The sequence below is a fragment of the Neofelis nebulosa genome, chromosome 17, assembly GCF_028018385.1.
Source record: "Neofelis nebulosa isolate mNeoNeb1 chromosome 17, mNeoNeb1.pri, whole genome shotgun sequence".
In the NCBI taxonomy this organism is placed as follows: Eukaryota; Metazoa; Chordata; class Mammalia; order Carnivora; family Felidae; genus Neofelis; species Neofelis nebulosa.
The window spans coordinates 42767637-42795113 of record NC_080798.1 but is presented as its reverse complement, the minus strand read 5'-3'; the positions used below and the strand labels follow the sequence as shown (position 1 = coordinate 42795113).

General features: G+C 43.7%; 1 protein-coding gene across 1 annotated transcript; it reads left to right on the top strand.

Moving 5' to 3' along the window:
* Positions 1 to 1054: 1054 nt before the first annotated feature.
* On the top strand, positions 1055 to 27230 carry DYNC1LI2 (dynein cytoplasmic 1 light intermediate chain 2). Its single transcript, XM_058709554.1, has 13 exons — positions 1055 to 1241; positions 1408 to 1481; positions 3966 to 4082; positions 8789 to 9019; positions 14009 to 14178; positions 15232 to 15325; positions 16280 to 16415; positions 18454 to 18565; positions 19159 to 19218; positions 19991 to 20032; positions 20426 to 20543; positions 22559 to 22675; positions 24267 to 27230. The coding sequence occupies exons 1-13, from the start codon at positions 1135 to 1137 to the stop codon at positions 24365 to 24367; spliced, it is 1479 nt and encodes a 492-aa protein (XP_058565537.1). The 5' UTR covers positions 1055 to 1134; the 3' UTR covers positions 24368 to 27230.
* Positions 27231 to 27477: the final 247 nt, after the last annotated feature.

Here is a 27477-nt window from a genome sequence, read left to right as displayed (position 1 = left end):
TGAAGTGTATTTTTTTTCCTTCCATTACCCTTTTCCTTCCCCTTGTCTCCCTGACCTTTTATCCTTTCACATATCTTTGTTGTCACTAACCCCACCCCCAAGAAAGGAAATCAAAGCTCCCTATTTCTGTTGTGAAATGCTGTCTCCCTGGAAATATCATTTTTAAAAACCTGTTAAGGGGCGCCTTGGTGGCTCAGTTGGTTAAGCATCTGACTCTTGATTTCAGCTCAGGTCATGATCTCACAGATTGGGAGATCCAGCCCTGTGTGGAGCTCTGCACTGAAAGCTTGGACCCTGCCTGGGATTCTCTATCTCTGCCCCTCCCCTGCTAGCGTTCTCGCGTGCCCTCTCTCTCAAATAAACTTAAAAAAAAAAAGTTAATAAACACAATTGTATTGTTTGCTGCAGTAAAGATTACTACCTTGCACTCAATAGGGAGTGAGGTGAAAAGCGGGGTATTTATGAGGACTTGGGGGTCTAGTTTAAGATGGGTCTTTCATTGCGGGGCTAAGAATTAGGCAAAATTCATGATAGCTTAAGTTCAGTGAATAGGATTGAAGTACTGGGATGCTACCTTTTAGCATTGGGATCCTTGGCCAGATCTTAAGTTTTCTGAGCTTCAGGTTTCTAGTCTGTAAAAGGGTTAGATACGATTCAATGAGATAATGTGTGACTGGCACAGATCAGCGCCAGATAAATGGCGCTATCGTGTTATTAGTCTCACTCCAAAGCCTGAGCTTTTCTCGTTAGCCCGGGCCCTCGACGGCGCATCGCTAGCGGATAGCTGGGCGAGGACCCGAGGCTAGTGCCACTACTCCCCTTGGCCGGCAGAGGCCGCCCGCGCGCCCTCCGTCCCGGCGGCTCCAGGTCCCGCCGCCGTCGCCTCTCTGCGCATGGCTGCCCCGGCTGTTGCCTGACCGCCGCCCACCTTCCGCCGTCGCAGCGGCCTCACGACCCTGTGGGAGCTGGCGGACTTCGTGGGCCCAGCGAAGCGCGGCGGGCGGCGCGGACCCTGCGGGGTGGGCGGTGCGAGGGGCGGCGCGAGGGCGGCGGAGAGTGGGCGGCCCGGCCAGGGTCCTCGCGGGTCCTCGGCGGGCCCGGGGGAGGGCCCTCTTTGTGGCTGCAGTTGGCAAGATGGCGCCGGTGGGGGTGGAGAAGAAGCTGCTGCTGGGCCCCAACGGGCCCGCCGTGGCGGCTGCCGGCGACCTGACCAGCGAGGAGGAAGAGGGCCAGAGCCTATGGTAAGACCGCGAGGCGGCCGGGCGGGGCCGGCGGGGCCGGGGAGTGTGCGGCCGAGTGGGGAGCTGTCCGGACTGGGCTGCACCGTCGGACAGACTGACGGGCCGTCGCGGGCCAGTCAGGTCCAGGCTAGCCCCTGGACTGACCGCTTTGCTGTTATCGCCACAGGTCCTCGATTCTGAGCGAGGTGTCCACTCGCGCTAGATCCAAGCTGCCGTCCGGCAAGAACATCCTGGTCTTCGGTGAGCGCCGGACGTGGGGCGTTGCCCGGGGAGCTGGGGTGGGCGAGACGGGCGCCCCTCTCACAGGTCCCAGCCTTCCTTTCTCCTGCCCGCAGCCTGCCTCGCCCAGGAGGGCTTGGAGATCCTGGCTGGACAGCCGGAGAGTGGCCAAGTCCACCGTGCCTGAGGTTGGGCTATCTCTTTTGGAGAGTCAGTGATGCTGGCGTGGAGTTGTCGGCACATTCCTTAGTCATTTGGCCGCAACATCAGCCTTACTTTAAATGTCACTGGTTCTGTGTGGTCATAGCCTCAAAGTTTACCAAATTGCAGGTGTGGAGAGGGGGATGAGTATATGAGAAGGTTAGGTGGAGAAGTGGGGGGAAATGAGGTGACTTGAGTGAGAGTCAGGGGTATGGGGAGATGCCACTGGAACCGTTCCTCCATCGTCATGAGCAGGGCACAGTCGCAGAGACTCTGCAAAGGACAGGAGGTCCTGGGGTCCTCACTAGGGACTTGACTGCATTATTCCAGCCCTCACTGCTGGGTTCCCTGGGTCAGGTCCCTTATTGTGTCTGGTCTCAGTTTCTGTCCATAAGTGAGGGAGTTTGATCAGGTTCATTCATCCAGAGAATCCATTTGTTGAGAGATTCCTATCGGCTGGGCACTGGAGAGCACAGGCATCCCTCACACATTGCACAAGAGAGACAGATATGTTGGTAATTACACTACACCATGCTGGCATGGGAAGATTATTGTAGGGCATCACATTGTTTGATGCTGTTTTGCAAGAGGGTACTTTAGGGGTTAGGTGTTTTGAAGGATAAGTGTTAACATGCAGGGGCACAGAGTGTTTGCAGTGACACAGAAGTGACAGGAGGGTGTGGGGGTTTGGAAGATGCCAGAAGCTCCTTGTAGGTGACTGATGAGATAAGTTGGGTCAGATCGTGGAAGGCTGAAGAGTTGATAATGCTTTTTCCTGGAGGCCCCTGATTCTCAAGGCCGTTTGTTTCACTTCCATCCCCTAATCCTCTTGGGAATCACTGTGAGGGTGGTTTTCCCAGTGGTTTTGTTTGTTTGTTTGTTTGTTTGTTATTTTATTTATTAAAAAAAATTTTTTTTTAACGTTTATTTATTTTTGAGACAGAGAGAGACAGAGCATGAATGGGGGAAGGACAGAGAGAGAGGGAGACACAGAATCGGAAGCAGGCTCCAGGCTCTGAGCCATCAGCCCAGAGCCCGACGCGGGGCTCGAACTCACGGACCACGAGATCGTGACCTGAGCTGAAGTCGGACGCTTAACCGACTGAGCCACCCAGGCGCCCCTGTTTGTTTGTTTTTTAATGTTTGAGACAGAGAGAGACAGAGAGAGAGAGGGAGACACAGAATCTGAAGCAGGCTCCAGGCCCCGAGCTGTCAGCACAGAGCCTGACGCGGGGCTCGAACCCACGGACCATGAGATCATGACCTGAGCCAAAGTCAGATGCTTAACCGACTGAGCCACCCAGGTGCCCCTGCCAACATTTTTGAGGGGGAGTTATGGTCTTCTTTAGGTGATGATCACTGCAGAAGGTAATAGAGGACCTTTAGAGATCTTTAAGTAAAGTGAGGAACCAAGGTCACCAGATCTGTGTTTTACAAAGGGAATTCTGGCAGCAGAGTTGCAGGTGGCTCAAAATGAGCAGGTATTGAAGTCAGGCTGAGAGTTGTTCACCAAAGCTCGGATGGGGATGTGGAGTCTCTGAATACAGTAGTGACATTGGGGATGGACAGGAGGTCTTTGATCTGTGGAATGCTTCTTAATTCTTATGTCTTGTAATTCCATATTATTAAATACCAGGGGTGCCTTGTAATGTTTCTGGGTGGTGGTTCTTCTTAATGTTTAAGGTTTCTCTTTTGAGGGTGCGGGTGGTTGTTGGTTGGAGGGGTATGAGGAGGCACTTGATAATTACTGAGATTGTGCTTAGGAGTTTTGCTTGGGTCTGTAATTATTTTCATCAGTTTCCTAGCCTTCAGGATGCTTATGAAAGAGAGGTACTAAAATCAAAAGTGAATAATAGCTTCTATTCTTTATGATTGTGAGGCAGGATCAGACTTTTTTTAGTTCAGAGTTCTGGACTGTAAGTTTAATTATATTTTGAAGATTTCTTGCTTTTCTTGTGGTAAAACTTTATTTTGTGTGAAACTAACCCCACCTTTTACTTTCACTTCTCCAAATATATGTCTTATAAATTGGACATATAGACCTGTGGATCTGCCTTATTCCTTCCCTTGTGAAATAAGGATGACTACAGTAGAATGTCATTTTATATCTTGGAATTTGTCACCTTTGTCACCACTATCCCCCCTCCATTCTTATAGCAAAGCCTGTTTTGTTTATGATGAGTGCAAGTGAGACCTCAGCAGCAGGCTTTGTGTGAAACCTTCGTTATCACTTGTGTGTCAAGATTCCCCATCCTTGCCTAGAGTAAACAGCACACTTTGCCTTCTCTTGTACATCCTTCGTAGGTGAAGATGGTTCTGGTAAAACAACCCTCATGACTAAACTTCAAGGAGCTGAGCATGGCAAAAAAGGAAGAGGCCTAGAGTATCTCTACCTCAGCGTCCACGATGAGGACCGAGATGGTGAGTGATGTGTTGGTCTGTGGTAAGGGGTAAATGCATATCTCAGATTCTGCTGTTGTGGCTCCTATTTTCTGTTTAGTTCTAAGAGAATTAGTCACAGGGGAATAGATGAAGTGTATGTCTTTGTAGGACTTAACCCACTTTTTAAAAGTTTATTTATTTACGTAAGTAATCTCTACACCCAGTGTGGGGCTCGAACTCATGACCGTGAGATCAAGAGTTGCATGTTTTTATGGGTGCCTGGATTGCTCATTCGGTTAAGTGTTTGACTTGGGGCTCAGGTCATGATCTCACGGTTCATGGGCTTGGGCCTCGCATGGGGCTCTGTGCTGACACCTCAGAGCCTAGAGCCTGCTTCGGATTCTGTGTCTCCCTCTATCTCTGCCACTCCCTCCCTCACACTCTGTCTCTCTCTTTCAAAAAAAAATTAATAGACATTAAAAAAAAGAGAAAAAAAGTAGCATGCTTTTCTGACTAAGCCAGCCAGATGCCCCTTCCCTCTTTCCTTTTTATAGCATGTTAGTAAAAATGAGAAATGAGGCTGTTAGCTGTTGTTCTGGGTAGCCCCCAGTTAAAAGGAGATATTGAAGGTAAAGTTTCAGATGCACATATAGGTACTATGAAAGATGTTTTTAAAACCTTTGGACTTTTCTATGAGAGAAATATTTAGCAGATTGATTTGGACACGTTGTTACTTTGCCGGTTCTAGTGGAGAATCTGAAATTGGTATGATTCAGAGAGTAACAGTTTAACAGATATTCACAGGAGAATTTTCTAGGTCTCTTTGTGACAATGTTAGAAATGCTCATTTCCCATGTTTCTTTCAGTGGAGGACAGAGGCTCAGGGGTGAGGATGTTCTCTCTTAATTCCTTATCTCTAGAATGTGGATAGTAATAGTTTTTACCTGCAGGGTAGTTGGGAATATTAACATTATATGAGAAACATTCATAAGGATTAGGTATTTCTTAAAATTCTTATAATTTTGAGTTGGATTGGAGTAATGGCTTTTGGTTACCACTGCTCAGTAATGCTTCCTTTATAAACTTTAAAGCTTTATGAATGGCTCTAAAATAAATAATCATTGGTGCCTAGTCTTTTCATATGTAAGAAGATTATCTGTGTAGCGTAAGGGTGAAATATCTGTTTTAGATTACTTTGTTTGTATTTGCCTTTATCCATTTAAACAGTAAGGATCACAGTGTAAGGGTGATTATGTAAGGGACTAAATCCTACCACTTCTGGTTCCCCATTTCCTTTTTGCTAACATGAAGAAGTTGGACCCAAGTCCCTTCCAGCAGTATAATTAATTCTTTGATCTCCAAGAGTCATTTCATAGAGGTCATAGATCAGGATCTCTTGTTAAAGCTTGGAGAGCTGCATTGTATTAATGTTAAGGTAATGGTCATTTTAGAACCCCAGAGACTTTATACCTGTTCTTCCTCTCCTGGCTTCCTTTGCTGCACCGAACGTTGCCTGAAAGATGTGAAAGAAAGGTAGGAGATGGGCCTGGTGCCGAGGGCTCTTCTTGTATAAGGAAGACAGAGGCTTTCAGGTGCTCAGCTGGGCCCACTGGCATCAGTGCGGGTAGGGGTGGGACAGAGGGGCCGTTCGGCTAGACTTAGAGGGAGGGCCTCATATTGTCTGAGCCTTTTGCATCCAGTTTTCGTTGGGCAGCGTGGTTATTGTGGAAGCACTGTGTTTTGGAGCCACCAGAACTGGTTCAGAGTCCTGCTCCCATAATTGCTAGTTGTGACTGATCTAAGCACTCCGCACCTCAGTTTCCTCATTTGTAGAACTGGGTAACCATACCTGTTTTGTAAGTTGACACAATGAGAGGTGGCACGTGTTAGGTATAGCCGACTACTTGAGACACAGTGGTGGTAGCTCTAGTACCCTTTTGAAAGTATAAAATGTGGTATAGATACTCTGTGAATCTCTATAGCTGCTTTTATCAAGATGGCATAAGCATATATCATGCCAAAGCATCATATTAACCATATTTACTTGCCTCTGAGTTGAAGGACATGTTAGCATTTATTTCAGATTCCTTAAGGTTGCCTTAAAAATTTCCTGGTCTCTGCATTTTTAGGCCACCTACTTGCAGGTCTGTTTTTGTTTTTGCAGGTCTTTTTTTGATGGAAGAGTTGCCCTTACCAGTAGTTAATTATACTTCTTTCAGTAGGTTTTGGGTTTGTTTTGTTTTGTTTTGTTTTTTGTGATGTGACCGGGTTATAAATATACATTTTGCAGATAATCACACAGATAGAAAAAATGGTCTCCTGTCCCTGGTTTGTGGTAGGGCATGACATGTTGAAGGACCACTGCCTCCATGGTTGTGGACATCTGTTTAACGTCACATGTGGTTATGTGTGATCTCCATGCACGTGGGTGATAATGTGTAGTGGGCAGTGGGAAGAGAGGCTGAAGAAAGGAACGATGCTTGGTGAGGGGAAGGCATCAAAATCAGTGGGCTTCAGGTACAGAGCAATATCTTTGAAGGCATTCACAGAACCCAAACCAAAACCACTGTCTAAAACGTATTAGGGGGCGCCTGGGTGGCTCAGTCGGTTGGGTGGCCGACTTTGGTTCAGGTCATGATCTCGCGGTCCGTGAGTTCGAGCCCCGCGTCAGGCTCTGTGCTGACAGCTCAGAGCCTGGAGCCTGTTTCAGATTCTGTGTCTCCCTCTCTCTGACCCTCCCCTGTTCATGCTCTGTCTCTGTCTCAAAAATAAATAAATGTTAAAAAAAAAAATTTTTTTTAAATGTATTAGAATTTTGAACGTATAGCTAGACAGTAAATAATAGATACCTTATTATGCTGTTGAAATAAAGTTGTGAATATTAAAATTTTTTACAGCATATGTTTGGTTTTTTTTTTTTAATTTTTTTTAACGTTTATTTATTTTTGAGATAGAGAGAGAGACAGAGCATGAATGGGGGAGGAGCAGAGAGAGAGGGAGACACAGAATCGGAAGCAGGCTCCAGGCTCTGAGCCATCAGCCCAGAGCCCGACGCGGGGCTCGAACTCACGGACTGCGAGATCGCGAGATCGTGACCTGAGCTGAAGTCGGACGCTCAACCAACTGAGCCACCCAGGCGCCCCTACAGCATATGTTTTAATGAATTGATTACACAAAAAAGGGTAGTTAGCAGAAGATAGATTTTTAAGTATATTTTGGAATTTATTGGGGAAAAAGTTAGTGAAATGATATTTTTGATTGTAGGAGTTTTCCCTCAGTGCACTTTTGTAAGAAAAACATTTCTCAAAAATAGTATCTAAAAACTTTTAAAAATAGATTATCATTTTGGAGAAGTACCTCCTATGGTTTGATCATCCAGTTATGATTTTGGAAGCACATGTTTCATGAAATGTCAGCAGTTGCACGCACATTTGTGTGTATGTTTAGCTTTTAATTATGGAAAACAAAAGAAGGTACAACATAGATTAGAATCATAAACCCCAACGTATGTGTTATTTGCCTTAAACAGTTATCAGTTCTTTACCAATTTTATTTCAACTATACTCTCACCTGCTTCTTCTTTCACTTCACACTGGATTATGTTGAAGCAAATTTCAGACATTATGTCATTTCATCTGCATATATTTCCATCTGTATATCTAAAAGATAATAATTTTTTAAAAGTTTATTTATTTTGAGAGAGAGTGTATGCACACAAACGGGGGAGGGAGGGAGGGAGAGAGAGAGAGGAAGAGAGAGAGAATCCCAAGCAGGCTCTGCACTGTCAGCATGGAGCCTGACGCAGGGCTTGAACTCACGAACCATGAGATAATGACCTGAGCCAAAATCAGGAGTCAAGTGCTTAACAGACTGAGCCACCCAGGTGCCAGGTATCCCATAAGGATTTTTTTTTTAATTTAATTTTTAATTTTTTTTAGAGAGAGAGGAAGAGTATAAGCTGGGAAGAGGGGCAGAGGGAGAGAGAATATCATAAGCAGGTTCCATGCTCAGCACGGAGCCTGACACAGGGCTTAATCCCATGACTCTGGGATCATGACCTGAGCTCATATCAAGAGTCACACGTTCAACCAACTGAGGCACTCAGGAACCCTTAAAAGATAAGGATTTTTAAAAACATAACCATATTCTTATACCAAGAATAACTAATTCCTCAATATCACCAGGCATCCAGTAACTCATACCTCCGTGTGTATAAGTAATGATTTTATCTTGGCATTTAAACACAAAGGTCCTGTCTCTTTGGTACCCTTTGTAGTATGTGAACGCACTGCTTGCTATGCCTGACAAGAAGACCTTATTTAACCACAGGCTGCTTGGCACAGCTTGGCTGCCTCATACATTGCTGATATCTGAGGAGAATGGGTTATGTAGATGGTAGTGCAGTTGACCAGTGAACATTTTAGCTTTTGTATGTATCTTGATTCTTATTGAAAGCTAAAATGTCCTTGACTCTTTATTCTACTGTACATTGCTGGAATCTGTTTACATGTGGATATAATATATCATGACAATTTAGAAATCTTTAAGTTTAAATGGTTCATCACATACCTTGACCAAAGGTTACTGCCCACTGAGCACTTGACCTCTTTTCTGATTAGGATGTCTTGTTGCGTTTTGTATGGTATTCTGTGGTTGTCACTTTTAAATTCCTCTTGATGTGGCTTTTTTTCAGCTGTGCTGATGGTCATTGTGAGGTCGTAACTTCGCTTTACTTCTTTTTTTAGATCATACACGCTGCAACGTGTGGATTCTGGATGGAGACCTGTATCATAAAGGTCTGCTAAAGTTTGCAGTTTCTGCTGAGTCCTTGCCGGAGACCCTGGTCATTTTTGTTGCAGACATGTCTAGGCCTTGGACTGTGATGGAATCTCTTCAGAAATGGGCTAGTGTTTTACGTGAGCACATTGATAAAATGAAAATTCCACCAGAAGAAATGAGGGAGCTGGAACGGAAGTGTAAGTAAAATAGGATTTTCTCAATTGGAAAATTGACTAGTCTCTTGAGATGGTTCAAGCCACCTTCCTTTTCAGTGTCAAGAGGTTACAAAGCTTCCTTTACAGAATATTTGGTTTTGTTTGTACCATTTATTTTAGAGTTTCTCTTGTAAATTCAGTAGTCAAAAAGTACTTAAAGCAGTCTTACTCTCAAGCATCACAGTTGCAGAAAGTAAATGAAACCATATTCCTTTTTATCTCTGTTGGTTCTTTTTTAAAATAAGATTCTTTGGGGCTTCTGGGTGGCTCGGTCGGTTAAGCGTCCGACTTTGGCTCAGGTCATGATCTTGTGTTTGTGGGTTTGAGCTCTGCGTCAGGTTCAGTGCTGACAGCTCAGAACCTGGAGCCAGCTTCAGATTCTGTGTCTCCCTTTCTCTTTGCCTTTCCCCTGCTCACACTCGATCTCTCTCTCTCTCTCAAAAATAAATAAACATTAAAAAAAAATTAAAGATTATTCTCTCATCCCTCAAAGTTGATCAGTCTGTGGGTCTTTTTGCTTTTCTGTTACTCTGGCTGCTGAGTTAGCATCACTGGATGTGGAGACTTCGATCTGCATGCAGCTTGAGTCCATTGCTCTGGGATTCCATTGAGGTCCTAGGGATTCTCTTGTTGACAGGTTTAAAGGAAGCCCTTTAAAGGAGACAAATCTTTCAGCTTCTACCTTAGTTCATTTTGCCATCAAGCAAGTATGATTTTAGTTAGAAATAGGAAAGTCATTTTTTTTTGTCATTAAAATGAAAGGCTGTTTTAATACTAAGGACACCCAAGTCCTTTTGACAACAAAGAACTTTCAAATTAAAGGAAGTTTGTTTTGTTTTTCCTTAATGTGATTCAGAAGCTTATTTTTCCTTTCCCTTGCTTCTGCACTTACATCAGCTTCTGTCCCCTTGCCAGGGAAATGGGAGGGGCAGGGGCTGGAGCCATGGCAATGTTCAGCAGCAGCAATCTTGGCCAGGGCAGGCTTGGCTCAGCCTGGCTTTTTTCCACAGGATGACATCATTCTCTTCAGTGAATTAATGAGGGCTTCTAGGGCATGGCACACGGGATCTTCACACTTACTGGCAAAAGGGTTCAGAAATTTTGATGTGCTTTTTAAATCAGATCTCTTGCTGTGTGTCTTCCTGTCATAAATTCCTCTTGCTCCTGTCCCACATTAGCTAAAATGGGGAATTTAAATTCTATGGTGTGCCGTGTGCATGTGTGCTACAGTGGTTGTTATGCAGCTCGGCTGGTCTGCTGCCTTCAGCTGCTGACCTTTCTAGATAATGCCTCTTTTTCCCCTGGAATAGAGACCCTAAAGACAACTTCTTAGAATAGTTCTGAGGCTGAAGGGCTGTTTGTCTTTCACTGCATATTTAGCATCTTGCCCAGATTAATGGGTTAATGCCCTGGAGATTTCAGTCTCTGAATCTGTTTTCTTAGTGTTATAACCTTATAAAGATTTTTTTTTTTTTAACCTTGTGAAGATTTTTAAAACAAACAAAAAAGCAAGGTTGAGCCACGGATATTGTCCTTTCCCAGATAGGAAAAGTGTCTGCCTTATACCAGGTCTGTTCTATGCACTGGAGATGCACCTAGCAGATAAGATGCCTGCCTCTGGGGATCTTTTGTTCCCATAAACTATTGAATTCATTTTTTGCTTTGTCATTGCTGTCTGTGTCACTTAGGATTAGACTCAGCTGCTTGTGACACAAAACCAAAATAACAGTGGTTTAAACAAGACTGAAGTTTATTTCTCTCTCCTGTAAATGAAATCTGGAGATAGGCAGTTCAAGCCTAGAAGGCAGCTCTGGGAAGTCAGGTCAAGGATCCTGGCTCCTTTCTGCTTATTGCTTTGTCATCTCTAGGGTGTGGTTCTCTTCCTCTTGACAACTAGAACTGTCACCGCCTTCACATCCGTGTTCCAGGCAGCAGGATGGAGGAAGAAGAAAGAAGGGCTGAAGGGTACATGCCTATTGTCTTTCTAAGGAGGTTGGGAAGTGTAGTTTGTATGGCCATGTGTTCTAGGTATCAGGATTTGGTTTGGTTATAAGGAAGAAGAGGAGAAAGGACATAGGAGGGCAACTAGCAATTGCTGTAACCTCGTCCATGCCTCATGACTCTGGTTAACCTTCTGAAGGCCTCTCTTGTTTTCACCACCCTTCCTCTGAAATGTTTGGAATGATAGTCACGCCTTTGTGTTGCATGTTGAAGGAATGCCTTTGTTAGTGCTGGTTTTAGGTTACATTTTAATAAAGCAGTTGGCTGCCATCTTGCTTATCAGACTCCCTCTTTGCAGATTAATTGGACTCTAAGTATTGTATTGAATGAGTGAAGGGCTGTCACTCAACCTAGTTTCCAATCAATACCAGTCTCCAGTCTGCTGGGTTTGGAAAGCTGCTCCATTGGGGGGGGTCACTTTTTCAGGATTTGGTTCCCCAGTGGTCCTAAATCTGTGGCAGCTGTTTGACTGGCAGTGAGGGGAAGGCAGAGCAACCCCAGAGCCTCCAGAAGGTGGCGCTTGTGTAGGTTAGTCTTGTCTTCCCTGCTTTATGTCTGGGCTTCCCTTGCTTATCAAATAGAGAAAAAAGATTAGGTGCTGTCTGTGTGATTTTTCAGGACTGTGGAACCAGTGGGTGATCAGTGAGGTAGGAAGAAGAAGAAGATGAGAGAGAGATGGCAGCAGGTAGGGTAGAGCACTCTGATCCCCTTTTGCTACCAACTATTACGTGATGCTAAAGGGGGAGCCCCCAGGTGGGCTGTTGGCTCCTGCTGTGAAATACTGGCCATCTCACCATTGGAGAGAAATTGTTAATACTGTGGTAAGCGTGCACCCTAAGGGAAATGCACATTTTATTATCTGAATTGCACAGTGCTCACTATGTTCTTATTATCCTTCCTTTCACCAACCTCTATCTATGTCATGAATACTTATTCTGTCTCCCAACTTATTTTCTGAAATGCTCAGTTATTAAAAACACATGTGTATTTCCTATGGCCACTGGATAGCCACAGTTAAGTTATTCTTTTAGAGAGTGACCAGTCCAACCCAGGGCTTCCCACCTATTTTCATACCATGGCATATGTAGAATACAGCAGTTTGTGCAGCACACTGGGTAATGGAGTTCTATGGAACAGACCTCTGGGGCTGTCTGCCTCTGCTTCCTGCCATAGCCACTTAGCTCACCTGTAACACCCCAGGCTCTGCCGTGCTCACTGTCGTGCAATCCCTGGTTGAGTGCCTCATGTGATACTGGGCAGTGATAGGTATGACCCAAACTTAAACCATTGTATTTTTCAATGAATTGAAGATTTGTTAAAATACGTTGAAGGAGATTCATGTGAGAACCTTTGATTTCTTCAAGATCCTTCAATAACCACACTAATTAATGAGAAAACCCTTCTCTGTCTCTGTTTTTTTCTAAAATGCAGTAGAGATCTCTAGTGTTTATATTGACGATGAAGTTATATGAATGAGCTTAATTAAAGAGAAGCTGTAGAAATGAAACGTTAATTATGTCTGCACTTTAGGTCTTAGTTGAGATGGTTTTCAATTTGCCCAATATTTTAGGAAAGACATTGTACTCTTTAGATTAATTCTAGGAGCTCATGTAATGATAATGTAAAATCTCTATCGGTTAAAACTCATTGTTTTAAAATGTTTGAAACTTGTTCTGTGGATGAAGAGAAGTATGTGCACCTTTCCCTAGGTTCTCTTTAATCCAGTTATTTGCATTTTCTTAATGAGCATGTTGTGGATGAGACCGAAAGGCATTTTGATCCTTTTGTCCTGTTGTGTGTAGAAGGTAGAGCTGCCTGTTTGCTGCTCTAGCTCATAGCAGTTTTAATTTGTGGGCTGTTCTCTGGCCTGACATGTGAGCCTTGAAGTACCCACGAAAAGGTATGGGTCCGTGGGCTTTGGTTCACTTGGCTTAACCAGGCCCATGAACCACTCTCAACTTCAGGGCCCTCCTATGGGATTGCACTCTTGATACGCTAGTGACTGTGTATGCTAAGAAGTGGACATTTTACTCCTGACCCCTTCTTGTGTTAGGAACAGGTCCGCCAACACTGCATAGTGACTCAGGATCTCCTAAAGATGAGACTGGGTCCACAAGAGTCAGGATGATGAGGAGACGTGGATGGTGCTGGCCAAGCCCAGCCTTGCTCCTTAGTACAGACATAGCTGTGTGAAAACAGCATGTTCTTGTGGAATTCAGATGGTTTTACTCTTCTGATTTTTTGAAAATGTTAGATATATAAGAAATGTGGCTTTTTTCATAGAAACTATTAAATAATAGAAACTACTAAAACCTTAGATGTTTTTAAAACCTATTTTAAGGGATGCCTGGGAAGCCCCTATATGTTGGAAGAGTGTACAGTTCTTGACCTCGGGGTTGTGAGTTCAAGCCCCCATGTTGGGTGTAGAGATTACTTGAAAATAAAATCTTTTTTTAAAAAATTAAATCTTGGGGTGCCTGGGTGGCTCAGTCGGTTGAGCGACTTCGGCACAGGTCATGATCTCGTGGTTGACGAGTTCGAGCCCCACGTCGGGCTCTGTGCTGACAGCTTGGAGCCTGGAGCCTCCTTCAGATTCTGTGTCTCCCTCTCTCTCTGCCCCTCCCCTGCTCATGCTCTGTCTCTCTCTGTCTCAAAAATAAAAAATAAAAAATAAATTTTTTTTTTTAAAAAGTAGAAGAATAAAAAAAAAAATAAAACCTGTTTAAGAGTTGGATATAATTAAACATGTCCAGGGGAATATCTTTGCTGCTCTGAAGTTATAATGCTCAGACAATATGTTAGAATTGGCATTTTGTATCACCACCTCCAAATCCCTAATATTACAGTAAGGCAGAGTGGGGAAGTTTGTCAGAACTCTATTTTTTGTGCTTATTACTACCTTTTTCAGTTTTCTAAAACTGGCGTGTGTATTTTTATTTGTGTGATTTCCTTTTACTTTTTCACCTGTAGTTGTGAAAGATTTTCAAGACTATATTGAGCCTGAAGAAGGTTGTCAAGGTTCCCCGCAGAGAAGAGGACCTCTGACCTCAGGTCCTGACGAAGAAAATGTTGCCCTGCCTCTTGGTGACAATATGCTGACTCATAACCTGGGAATCCCAGTGTTGGTGGTGTGCACAAAGGTATGTGCCAGGAATAGGTTTGGCCAGTGAACAATTAACCATCTAAAAGAAACTTAGAGGCTCTTGTTGGGTGTCTTCCCATGGGAGAGTTGGACTAATTCGGGATTCATAAGGTACATTGAATATGTCAGGCTAGAAAATATTGTCATTTAATGTTGCTGCTGGAAACATGACATTACTCTGTTCATAGTTTATCTCTCCATGAAGTACTGTCTATTGAGTGATTCAAACTCAGAACTAAAAGCAGTTTTTTTAAGGCTCTGTAAACCAGTTGGTCTAGCCTAAACTGATGGCTAAAAAATAGAAGAGCAGAATTCTTTTGGGGTTTTGGTCATTTAAAGTCTGTTGGATTTGAGATGGTTTTCAGGAAGAACATAACACTGGAGGAAGAAGGAAGGGAACTCACTTTCTTCTGCCCTGTAGGATGATGATGTGGGAATGAAAATTAAGTTGAGTTGTAGAGAAATAATTGTTTCTCTTAGAAAAGAAAAAGTAGCTTTAAAACCATTTTGGGTTTATGGGGCGCCTGGCTTGCTCAGTCAGAAGAGCATGCAACTCTTAATCTCAGGGTCATGAGTTTGAGCCCCGTGTTAGGTGTAGAGATTATTTAAAAATAAATAAACTTAAAAAAATTTGTTTTTGGATTTTAAAAGTACTTTATTCCCAACCACACAGTGTGCCATTCACATTATATTCTGTGAGATGGGAGTTCTTTGGAGGGTGCAGTGCACAGCTACGTCCCATGGCCTGCTTCCTGCTGTGACCGTGTTTGATTCTTAGAACAACTGTGAGGTGATCAGACTGTTATGTCCCCACTTTGCAGCTCTGGAAACTGTGGCCCAGGATGAAAGAGAAATCTCCAGTTGCTTTTCACTCTTTCACTTTTCACTCTTTTCACTCACTTTCACTTTTGTCTAATTAATGTTTAGACCCTTGGCTGTGGCTTTCTTCTTTGGAACTATGATAGTTTATTTCTGTAGAAGACACCATTCCCATCCTCAGCAGGCAGAGAAGCAAAGAGGTGACTCCTTTCTCTTTCTGTCTTCCCTGCAGTGTGATGCAGTGAGTGTCCTGGAGAAGGAGCATGATTACAGGGACGAGCACTTTGACTTCATCCAATCACACCTACGGAGGTTCTGCCTCCAGTGTATCCTTGGAGCGCTGTGTCAGGGCACAGGAGCACAGGCTCCCTTCTGTGCTAATTCAGGCTTCCCTCTAGATTGGTATCTTCAAAAAGATAAAGAACTTCCTGAATCTAGAATGGTCTTCTGCCGGGGAAAAATTGTATACATCTTTTTATTAGTTTTGTATTTTACTGTATTGGAATTTGAGACTTACTGATTTGTGTCTGCCTTTCACTTATTTTTATTTTTAATGCTGTACATTTGATAGGCTTTCATATTAAGAAGAAAGCTGATATGGATAGTCTTACTACCAAAACTACTTTCATCATATCTTGGAAATCTTTTTAAACTTTGCTTTTTTGCAAAAAGGTTAATTACCCAACACGATATTGTTATAGATGCCACAAAGAGTTTCCCATATGTTTATGTTGTGTGGTGTCCATGAGAGATACTGCGTCAACAGTCTTTTGAGTTATACTTCTGTAAAAATACAGTAGCAAGTGGTGCTACATCCCCATACCACTTCCTCTGGGCCTTTTATCTTGTCCAGCTCAGTGGAGGGTGCTGATACATGTAGGTACCCATCTCTTACAGAAGATGTGCTTAATAATAAACTGGATCACATGTGAACATCTGTGTCTAGGAAAGAATCTGCACCCTGGATATGCTGAGCATGTTTTCCTGGGCTAATCTCAGAGCCATTAACTTGACTGCTTATGAACCAACCTGACGGGTCAAAAGACAACAGTCTGCATGTTAAAAAATGAACCACATGGCCTGCCACCATTGACATCCTTTATGCTTTTGACATGGTTCATCTGTCATTACCGTTTAGTTTTAAAAGTTTTAACACTTTCTGTTGATCATGTGTTGATCAAAAACTAATTAGCCTGTGAGTAGTACTTTGAGGATTATGGTTGGCTATGTTTGCTTTTGTCTCCTGCAGTGAATTGGTTTTCCTTAAGCAGATTGATTAGATGGAGCAGCCTTGATTTACACCTCAGTGAAGGAGGAGAAAAACCTCGACTTGTTGTATAAGTACATTGTTCATAAAACGTATGGCTTCCACTTTATCACACCTGCCTTAGTTGTGGAAAAGGATGCAGTTTTTATGTGAGTTCCTTATAGGTGATTTCAAATGCTTCTTTTCATAGTACATTTGCTCTTTTCTTTTTATCCTTCCATGTAAGGTGCCTTCTGTCTCTTTCGTACACCGCCAGCTTTCTGCTGCCTTGGGGCAAAGTGCTTGACCTGGACCTCACAGGGGATAGATACACCCAGATCCTTTCTAGACTGTTTGCCATTCTGCTTCACTCTAAGGGAAGTAGGTGGAGTGAGGTCATGGGTGCTGCCTTTCATCATTGAGAGCAAGGTACCAAAACTTAAGCCAGACTTTTTTGCCACTTATTGTCAACTCCAGTAGAATACTGGCTGGAGGAAGGAGCTTTGGGGACCCTGATGCCTTCTGTTGAAGCATGTGATCTCTCTGCCCATTGGCAGAGATGATTGCAGGCACCCTTGTTGGTGTACCCGTCAGCATGGGCTTTGGCTATACTGAATGCGTGTTGTATTTTTGGTACTTTGGAGCCACGGGGGTTGCTGTCCTGGGCAGAGACATAGATACCTGTCTGTTCCAGTTTGTGTTTTTCTGTCACTGGAAAATGATGAGTGTTTTGGATGTGTGAATGAATGATGAAGCTGTGTGGCCTCTGAGAGGACTTGTGCTAGTAGATCAGTGTTTGTAGGCTTCGATATCCTCTTGACTTCAGAATTACAGTTCATTCAGCAATTGCTGAGCACTTCCTAGGTGTCTGGGTTCTATGCTAAGGACACAGAAGTGAACAAGATATGGTCCCTGCACACAGCACTGGAGGGCAGGGGTGGAGGAGTAATGGAGTGGTAGTGGAGGCAGTGCGGCAGGGAGGGCAGAGGGAGTGATGCTGGAAGGCTGAGTGTGTGCTAGGCAGGCTAGAAGGAATGGAGGGGTAGGAGGAACAGCCTCTCAGAAGGCTGAAGATGTGATAGCCAAGAGCTCTTGGCACTGAATAGGTTGCTTCCTGAACATTTAGGGAGAGCCTCATTTGGGCTCCTCACAGATGGCAGAGCTAGAGCCTTGGGTGGCTTTTAGAGGATTGTTGTCCAGAGCAATCACACAGGCATCAAAGACACAAGCTCAGTGAATGATATGTGAGTGCCCAAATTACTTGTGATCCTGAGGAACAGGAAGCCCCAGGAAGACAGGTTGAGGATCAGGGCTGGTCTGGAGAGGAAAAGCATCTCACACCTTCCGAAGGCTGCTTGGGTTGTGGCTGTATCTTGATCATACCCTGTCCCTTTGAATCCTTGATCCTTTGGTAGTTTGCCTGTTTGGGAAGTGGTGAAGTCAGCAAAACCATTTGGGTGGAGCACCCTGGGTAGGAGCGCCCTCTTGGTTGTGGAGCAGTGAAGTAGGACTTAGGTGGAGAAAGGGAGACCTGTGAGAATCTGGTGGGAACAGTAGGCTACCGTGGCTTAACTTAATGGAACGTGGATGCCATCCTGCTTAGTGATCTCAAGCAGGGCAGCACCCATGTAGGAGCCTCAAGGACTCCTTGTGTCCCTCTGGTTTGCAGCCCAGGAGAGTACAGATCCTGCTGCCCTGCTTTGTTCCACGGTACATCTTCCCACACCAGTAAAATTAATGAACTAGTCCACAAGAAAACTGTTTTCAGAAGACTTCTGAGTTCTTCTACACCAAAGCCCAAGAGAAACGGTCTCATCTGGAGCTATGTCTGTGCTGCTCTCTATGTCCTCTGCTCTGTGGGAACAAGGCCCCATTGTGTCCTTGCTCTTCTGGGTGGAGTTGTGTGAAAACTCTGAACACTTCCTGTGGGTCAGCATGTGGAGTCAGTAAGATCTGACTCTGGCTCCTAGGTTTTGGGCCCCATGAGCTCAGTACAGAACAGAACCTGCCATGTCAATCTGATGGGTTATGCCGGCAGTAAATTTTGGCTTTCCTGCCACAAGCTACAAGCCAGCCCCAGCAGCTACAGGCCAGATTTTGTGGGAATGGGTCTCACCTAGGAGTCCTCGCTAACCCGGAATGTTACCTAACGTGTGCTATAAGGCAGTCCCAGGAAAAGCAAATCCATCCCTGTCTCTTTGCTTTTAGACCTGCAGGCTGGGACAACGAAAAGAAAATAGCTATTTTACATGAAAATTTCACAACTGTGAAGCCAGAAGATGCATATGAAGATTTTATTGTGAAACCTCCTGTGAGAAAGGTACCCAGATTAGTCACTTTGAGTTGTAGGCGTTTTTCTGTGTTTTTTTATTTTTTGTTGTTGTTGTTGTTGTTTGTTTTTTTGTTTTTTTTTTTTATGGGAAAAGAAACATTTAAAGAGATATGTCTTACACATTGAACCATTTTGGGGGGAAGAAAAATGTAATCCAAGAGCCTCTTAAAAAAAGTTTAGGTGAAGTCTGGTGTGAATGTAAATGGCTCCAGGTGGTGGGGTGTGAGTGCTGGAGGGCCCACAAGGCCACAAGGAGTTGGGTTGAAGTTTCCTACTAAGTCCTGACAATGCCACTGCTACCTCGGGATTACTGTTAGGACATCCCTGTGCTCCCCTGATCTTCAGGCCCTGATCTGAGAGGGGTGGTTGAGAACCTGCCACTTAAAAATGTCAGTTGGCCACATGGCATGGCTGGTCTTGGTGCCAGGCTAAAAAAACATAATTGCGCTGTTGCTGCGGGGACTCTCCCTGGACCCGTGTTGAGACCTGAGCCCAAGATTCTTCTTTCAGTGAGAATTTTGACAGTAGTTCGGGTGTTCTTGGCCTGTGACCACAAATGAGTATGTCACTTCACTTCACAGCTGGTCCATGACAAAGAGTTGGCAGCCGAGGATGAGCAGGTGTTCCTAATGAAGCAACAGGTAAGAAAAACGAGTGAGGCCAGAGCAGAGGCCTTCTCTTGCATGAAATGCCAGTCCCCTGGGATGAGGTGGAGGGCATCACAAAGAGCTTGCAGCGTTAAAGGGATTGCCACCAGGTCTCCTTGTTCCCTCCCATTTCTGGCATTGGTACAGAGTAGGAGTTAGACCAGCTGCCTCAGGTGATCCCCTGCCTGCTTGCAGATTCTCAACAATGATAGGCTTGGTATCATTTTAAGTACCCTTTCTTTCTGGAAATTAGGTTTTTGGCATAATACTTCCTGTGTTGACAGTTTACCAAGTGCCCTGACTTCACTTCATTATTTCACATAGCCCCACACAGCCCTGTGCATGAAGGCAGGTGAGCTGATGTACCCATTTTGTAGGTGAGGAGAGTAACTTCCACAGGCTGACAGTTCAGAATGCAAACCCAGTCTCCCCTTCCTGTTTTACTAGGACTGTTGTTAGACATGCCACTTAGACCTGTCATAGGTCTTCCTGATGGTCCAGGCAGCTCTGCGGAGGGTGTTGATGGGTTTTTTTTGCCAGCTGGTCCTCCTTTCTGTGCTCTCCTTGCTTCCAAAACTGGTTACTTGAATTATTTTTTTCACCATGTAGCAAATTTCTGAATTTAAACATTTTGCATGTATAATATAAAACCTGACTTGGTTGTTATTAATGGCGCCCTCTAGTGGAGTACTGGGAAGTGTTTCTCCAGACTTTCCGTCCACTCTGCAGGCCTCTATTAATGGCCAGTGTGTCCCTCTCTTTGCAGTCACTCCTTGCCAAGCAGCCAGCCACGCCCACGAGAGCTTCTGTGAGTACCTTAAACTAAATGGGGTCAAGGCTCAGTGTTGTAGGTGTCTTCACACTTTATGCCATTATTTGTAAGAGCTTTTATTTGTGTGGGTTTTTGTATTTGCAAAGGGAATTTGGTTTCCCTGAAAGCCCAGGGCCAGGAACATAGTAGGGACTCAGGAAAGGAATACAGCTCTGGGAAATAGAGTGAGCAGGTTTCATTATCTTGATGTCTCTTCTCTAAGGAGAAACTAAGGTCTAGAAAGAGACTGAGCTGGGGGCAAACTCCCAGTCCTACCTCCCTTCTCCTTACACTGTGAAAAATATCCTGCAGAGCATGTCTTCATTTTGGGGATGTGTATTTCCTGTTATTTTTATGCCTGTATGTAACTTGGGCTGGTTTTGGACTTAGGAATCCCCTGCGAGAGGACCGTCTGGCTCTCCAAGAACTCAGGGCCGGGGAGGGCCAGCGAGTGTGCCTAGTGCCTCCCCAGGCACATCAGTAAAGAAGCCGGACCCAAACATCAAAAGTATGTATCCTGCCTCTGTGGAGAGTGTTTAGTCTTGGGCCTGAGGTCTGAAGTGGATATGTGGCTGGGTTTGGAACGTGGAGGCCCGTGGCAGCTGGGCTGTTCTCTTCCCCAAGAAGGGGCTGCTTTCCACTTTACTTCGCTCAAAGGGAAGGGGCTTGTGGTTGGCAGACACTAACACTGGTTCCTTTTTGGAATCAATGGCCCTTACACTTGGTTCTGTATCAGGCTATGCAGGTTCTTTCAAAGAGGAATACAACATAATCACTTTATAATGTGTATTTTGAGGGTTGTCTGGGTGACTCAGTCCGTTGAATGTCTAATTCTTGATTTTGGCTCAGGTCATAATCTCATAGTTCATGAGATCAAGCTCTACACTGTCAGTATGGGATTCTTTCTTTTTCTCTTCCCCTGACACTTGCATGCTCGCTCGCTCTCTCAACTAAATAAACATTAAAAATAAATAAGGGGGCGTCTGAGTAGCTCAGTCAATTGAGCGTCTGACTTCGGCTCAGGTCATGCATGATCTTGCAGTTTCAGAGCTCAAGACCCACATTGGGCTCTCGGCTGTCAGCACGGAGCCCGCTTCTGATCCTCTGTTCCCCTGTCTCCCTGCCCCTTCTCCGCTCACTGTGTCTCTCTTAAATAAACTTTTAAAATAAATAAGGGTGCTTGGGTGGCTCAGCTGGTTAAGCATCTGACTTTGGGTCAGGTCATGATCTCACTGTTTGGGAGTTTGAGCCCCGCTTCAGGTGAGCATGAGCCCCCACTTTGGGTGAGCCCCACTTCTCTCTCTCTCTCTCTCTCTCTCTCTCTCTCTCGCAAAACATGATAAAAATAAATCTTTTTTTTTTTTAATGTTTATTATTGAGAGAGAGAGAGAGATAGAGAGACAGAGAGACAGAGCATGAGCATGGGAAGGGCAGAGACAGGAGAAGAAACAGAATCCGAAGCAGGCTCCAGGCTCTGAGCTGTCAGCACAGAGCCTGACGCGGGGCTCAAACTCACAGACTGCAAGATTATGACCTGAGCTGAAGTTGGATGCTTAACTGACTGAGCCACCCAGGTGCCCCCCCCAAAAAATAAGTCTTAAGTAAATAAGTAGTAAATTTTTAAAAATGTGTAATTTGAGGGGCGCCTGGCTGGCTGGCTCAGCTGGTTGAGCATGCAACTCTTTTTTTTTTTTTTTTTAATGTTTATTTATTTTTGAGAGAGCGCACAAGTGAGGGGGGGACAGAGAGAGAGGTTCACACAGAATCTGAAGCCAGCTCCAGGCTCTGAGCTGTCAGCACAGAGCCTGATGGAGGGCTTAAACCCACAAACCATGAGATCGTGACCTGAGCTGAAGTCGGATGCTTAATTGACTGAGCCACCCAGGTGCCCCTAGGGCATGCGACTCTTGATCTTGGGGTTGTGAGTTCAAGCCCCATATTGGGTGTGGTGAGTACTTTTAAAAATAAGTAAAAAAAAAATACAGTGTATATTTTGAGTCCTTGATTTTGTTTCTCATTTTTAAATGATTATTATATATGAACTATGGCATTTTCTTCCCCCTTCACTTCTCTTTTCAAGCTCAGTTACTTAGAAGTTTAAGTAGCCCTTATCCTAGTGACTTAGTAGTATCTAAATGTGTTGGTTACAATAAAACTCGCAAAACAAAATTTTATTTAATTCTTATGTGTACAATAGCTATCTCCAACTCAGAATGAGACCTTTTCACATCAGCCTTGGAATGTTAAGGGCTTATAAAACTTTGGGAAACACTGCCTCATGGACAGGGAGATGATGCGGAGCATGAGTTCTATTATGTCCCCAGATAGGTGGGAAATCTAAACAGATTTGCACTTACCATGCTAATAGGGAAGTAGCCTTGGCAGTGGCAATAATGAATGTGCTCAGTGTCCTGGGAAGATGATAGCCACAGATGGATAATTCCAAGCTGAAAACTAGTTTTGTGGTGGTGGTAATTGAGTCATCCTGGTGGTGTAAGGCTTTTTTTCTTAATGTTTCCTTAGATAATGCAGCAAGTGAAGGTGTGTTGGCCAGCTTCTTCAATAGTCTGCTGAGTAAAAAGACAGGTTCTCCTGGAAGTCCTGGTGCTGGTGGTGTGCAGAGCGCAGCCAAGAAGTCAGGTACTAAAGGGCCCTTGGAAACCTATGATCCTTGTGGTTGAGCAGTGCTGGAGGTGGGGGAGTGGATAGGAGCGTATGCCTTTACCTGATGTGCACGTCCTCCGTATTCCCAACAGCCAAGCAAGTAAGCACATCTCCACCTTGTACTGAGCAGTACACTTTACAGCATGCAGGTTTCTTTGGCACATTTAAAGGTGGGATTTGTATACATTGGGTTCTCAGGAACTGACTATTGGGTGAGTTGAGTTATATCCTAAACTGTATATGTGACCCTGGTATTGGAACTGTTTGTTGGAGGTCATGGTCTAGGGTGTGGCACTGATATTTTATTTATTATATTTAATTTTCTGTGATGTTTTATAAGGATATTTGTTCACTGTCCCCAGTCCTGCCATGAGCTGAGCCTGTCTCACTGGAGGGTCATCAATTCCTGCTCCATGAAGCTCCCCCTTGTCACAGGCACACTCTCTGTGGCAACCCACACTCCTTTCGTGTGGGCCAGTAGAGCAAGTGTATGTCTTGAGGCCTCTGAAACAAAAGAGCCGAGTTCCTTGGGAATTACCCATTTTGCTGGGAAACTCCAGGCTTTTTTTCTTTTCTTTTCTTTTCTTTTTTTAAACGTTTATTTCTGAGAGACAGAGCGTGAGCAGGGGAGGGACAGAGAGAGAAGGAGACACAGAATCCGAAGCAGGCTCCAGGCTGTAGGCTCTGAGCTGTCAGCACATAGCCCGGCGTGGGGCTTAAACTCAGGGACCATGAGATCATGACCTGAGCCGAAGTCAGACACTAACCGGCTGAGCGCCCCACGCACCCCACTAGGCTATTTTAAAATGGGTTTGTTTTTAACTTTCCATTGACTATACTATCCTATACAGTGTTTTCCCTAATTGGTGTTTTCAGATCAAAGGAGGCCCTCAGGAGATCACTCCATCCTCAGGTCAGCCGGTCCTTCAGGGGCTCCTGAGTTCTTAGAGACTCCACCTGGTCTGGTGGCCTAGGCTGTGGGCTGGTATTTCTGATAGGAGAGAAGGGTCATTTCCAAGTCCCAGCTAGCATTTGAAAACAAAAAAATATGAGCACTGACTTTGTGCAGGATTGAAATGTCTGACCTTAGTCTTATATTCTTATTGAAGCATGGTGTTTCCAGGGTACCCATATGAGTTAAAGTATTGTAATTAAAAACAAAACCTAAACACCTATTCTGTCTGAGGCACAGAAAGTAGTTTGTCATATGCCAGAAACTCACACACCACCTCTAACAAGGAGGTGATGACAGTGCATGGGGTCAGGGGTGGGTGGTGAGAGTGTTTTCAGAAAGGCCCTTATATTTGGCACAAAGGCTTGCCCAGGCAGGGGGCAGTTATGTAGTCAGAGGAACACGGACCTGTCATGTTTTGAAGGAAGGGTTGAATTAGGGTATCTCCTCATCGTCACTGCAATGAAAAAAAAGCTTGCTTTCATTCTTACTGAGGTTATTATCACCACAAGTGATTACAGAAATCTGTATCATTTTAAATGTTCCTTTTAAAAAATTTTTTTCTGTTTCCCATCACTGCTGCTTTTTCTTTCTTTCTTTCTTTTTTTTTTTAAGGACAAAAGACTGTGTTGACAAATGTTCAGGAAGAACTGGATAGAATGACTCGAAAACCAGACTCCATGGTAACAAACTCTTCAACAGAAAATGAAGCCTGATCCTCCTTAAAAAGTGCATATGTAAAATGACCAAATAACTATGTATATTGATCTGCTAAGACAAGGATTTTTCTGATATGGCACATGCTATCAGTTTTTTGGGGCAGGGGAGATGAACTTAAAAAATACTTCATTGGCTTGTCCAAATATGAAATGCACATTTAGGAAGGTTACGTGTCAGACCCCTTTGTTAAGGATAACCCTTGGACTCTCAGGCATGTGGCTCTCTTGTGAGAAGCAAGCGCAGCAGGGCCTTTTGTGAAAGGGAGGGTAGATCGAGAGAAAGATGGCCCGCTTTCTTTCAGGGTGGAGCATATGAGACCAGGAAATCAATGATCAGAGGGCGGTTAGTCTGACCAGTTGCGTGTTAGCAAATTCACTTGTTCTTGGGAAGCAGATTAAGTAGCAGCAAGTCCAGGAAAGAGAACGACGGAAAGGAGGAATTCGAGAAGTGACGGTGGGGAAGCTGAACGTTGGAGGAGATGAGGAAGGAGGAGACGAGCGGTGTTAGTAAATACCGTGTGTTCGGTAGAAAGTCGAATAATCATTTTTAAGATTTAAAAGTATTTCCAAACTAAATACTGAGAAAATGGGAGTAAGATTTGTTCTGAATGCATCTCTAACTTAAGAAAGATGTGTAAAGTGTGGGGGTGCCTGAGTCAGGTGGAGCTGACACGGGTGGGGAAGATGGCAGCTGCCTGAGACTCACACGTGTGGCCCAGGCCATGTCCTCAGGACGAGCTGGGCTCCACGCATGTGCGTCGGGGGGGCATTCACTGTGGAGTGTGTTTAAAGTCAGCAGTTACAAAATTAGTTTAACTTTGCATTGTGTTTTCTAAATAGCTCCTGCTTTGTTTTTTAAATTAAAAAAAATTTTTTTATACTACCACAGGCTGGCCTACTAACAGAGAATGGGTGACCAACCTCTCATTTTACCATAATGCAGTGTGCTACAGAAAGTTTGAGGGAGGTTTGTAATGTAATTGCACTCTGATGAATTGGCTTGCACCAATCCCTGCCTTATGGTCTGTGGACACCTTCACAGAGTTCCATTGATGCAAAAGGGTCTTGTCCTAGCTCTCTGGTCTGATCAGTGCTATCAGATGGACAAATAAGTGTGAATGTTTTATATTGCAAATGGAAATGATACATTTCTCTTACTTGTGTTTTTCATAAAATGTAGCATTTTTTTCTTATGGAAACAAGAGTTTCCGTGTCTCCGTGTAGAGCAAATTCATGCACATCATCATGTCATACCACCATTCTAGAAATGACTTCTGTGGATTTGAAATGGCACTTTTAATTTTATATGCGACACAACATTTGAATGCAAACACTACCATTGATTTAATATATAAAACATTTGTTGTCAAACCAAGGGAAAAAACCACAGTTCACTTATGTGGAGTTTACTTTTTTTATATGAATGTTTGTTGTACTGTGTCTGAAAATAACTTCCCTAACGTCATTACTTTTACATACCAGATTTGATTGACCACTAACATAGTACTGGGCATAACTTAATATCCTGTGTTGTATATACAAAGACTCTAATAAGACTGTCTTGAATTGCTTTTTTTGTAAAGGTCTGAACACTGTTAAGGAGAAAGCTGAGTATTTAGTTGCCTTTCTGACAAACATAAAAACATGTTTTTTGTGCCAGTTTTATTGTTAAAAATACACTTTTCCACCCCTTTTTAAATTCAGTTATTTGTTTAATGTATTGTGGCTTCCAATCACCAGATTGTCCACGTAATGACAGTAAACTGACTGTATAAGGATAGTTGTGGTGTAGTGACCAGTAGATGCCCAACAGCTGTGGCCACACTGATGGGGGGGTCACTTACCTCTCTCTACAGCAGCTGGGGTGGGGGTAGGGGCAAAATGATTGACCTCAGAAACAAGACAGAAATACTCGAAAGGCACATGCCTGTGGGGGATACAGTGTGCTTTCAAATTTTAATGCAAAATTTTACTTTTTACAAAGTTTTTTTTTGTCATTTAAACTAATAAGCACTTTTGTGTCAATATAAGATGTACTAAAACTGATGAAGTGCTAAGACACCTGTCTTGTGAGGGAGGATTTCTTGGGGATCACTTTGAGTTTCTCGTAACGAGTGGCTGCTCCTAGTAGCGGAAGACGCTGGTGTGCGTAATATGTCATGTGCTCAGTGGTTGCCAAAGTCTACCAACTTTGGGGAGCTGCAGCGTTCTTTTGGGGGGGGTGGGAGGAGGGGAGATATTTTTTGTTATTTTGGGGTTTTCAAGCAGTGGAACCAAAGGCCGAACAATAAACAGCCTTTACTTTTTAAAGTAAAATTCATTTTATTTGCAGAATACACTTGTATGGTAGACTATTAAAGACAGTTTTCTGACTATTTATATATATATTATAGCGGTTACATCTGCTGTTTGTCTTTAAGATGGAAAAATCAAAGAAATAAGCCCAACCTTGAAGATGTGGCCATGAATTGGTCTTTCCTAAAAATGCAACGGGTATGCTGCTAGAATTATTTAATTTTGTTTGCACTTTTTTTTTGATTGGCATTTTAAAAATCACTATTTAAACTGATGATGTCGTATTTTATGAGTTTAGCAAAGTTGCAAGTGACTGCTCTGTACATCATGACCTTAACAATGTTGATGCTGTAAGTGAAAGTTCACTGTCGTCTCTATACTGAGTTTATTGGTGTTTTTAACTTAAAATTTGGACTGCAGATTATTCCCCCACCAGCCTTAGTCCAGGGGTGTGGCTCTAACCAGATACAGTTATGCAGTCATGTGGAACCTTGCTTTCTAGTGCTGGAAAAGAAGATGTCTCTAATTACTGGCTTCAATAAACACGAATCCAGACTGCTTACAATTTTTGGTGACTTTCTTTATGATAAATTATCTCACTGGAGAGAGATTGAATTGTCTGCTAATCATATGGCATATCTACATGTGGCAAAAAATGTTTACCTCTCTCACTAAAAATTATTAGACATTCTGTTAAGAAAACTGTTAAATCCATATTTTGAAGTATGTGGAGTTCTAAGCTGCAGGTAAAGTATAGTGGTGTTTGTGAGTTATCCAACATATTTTCTGCCTCTTAGATAAATTCTTGATTG

What these genes read in the sequence shown, in the direction of transcription:
- DYNC1LI2 (XM_058709554.1), top strand. Translation starts at nt 1,135, where the DNA reads ATGGCGCCGGTGGGGGTGGAGAAGAAGCTGCTGCTGGGCCCCAACGGG. An exon ending in GAAGAGGGCCAGAGCCTATG is followed by an intron (nt 1,242 to 1,407) that starts GTAAGACCGCGA and finishes TTATCGCCACAG; the next exon opens with GTCCTCGATTCTGAGCGAGG. An exon ending in TGTTCCTAATGAAGCAACAG is followed by an intron (nt 19,219 to 19,990) that starts GTAAGAAAAACG and finishes CTCTCTTTGCAG; the next exon opens with TCACTCCTTGCCAAGCAGCC.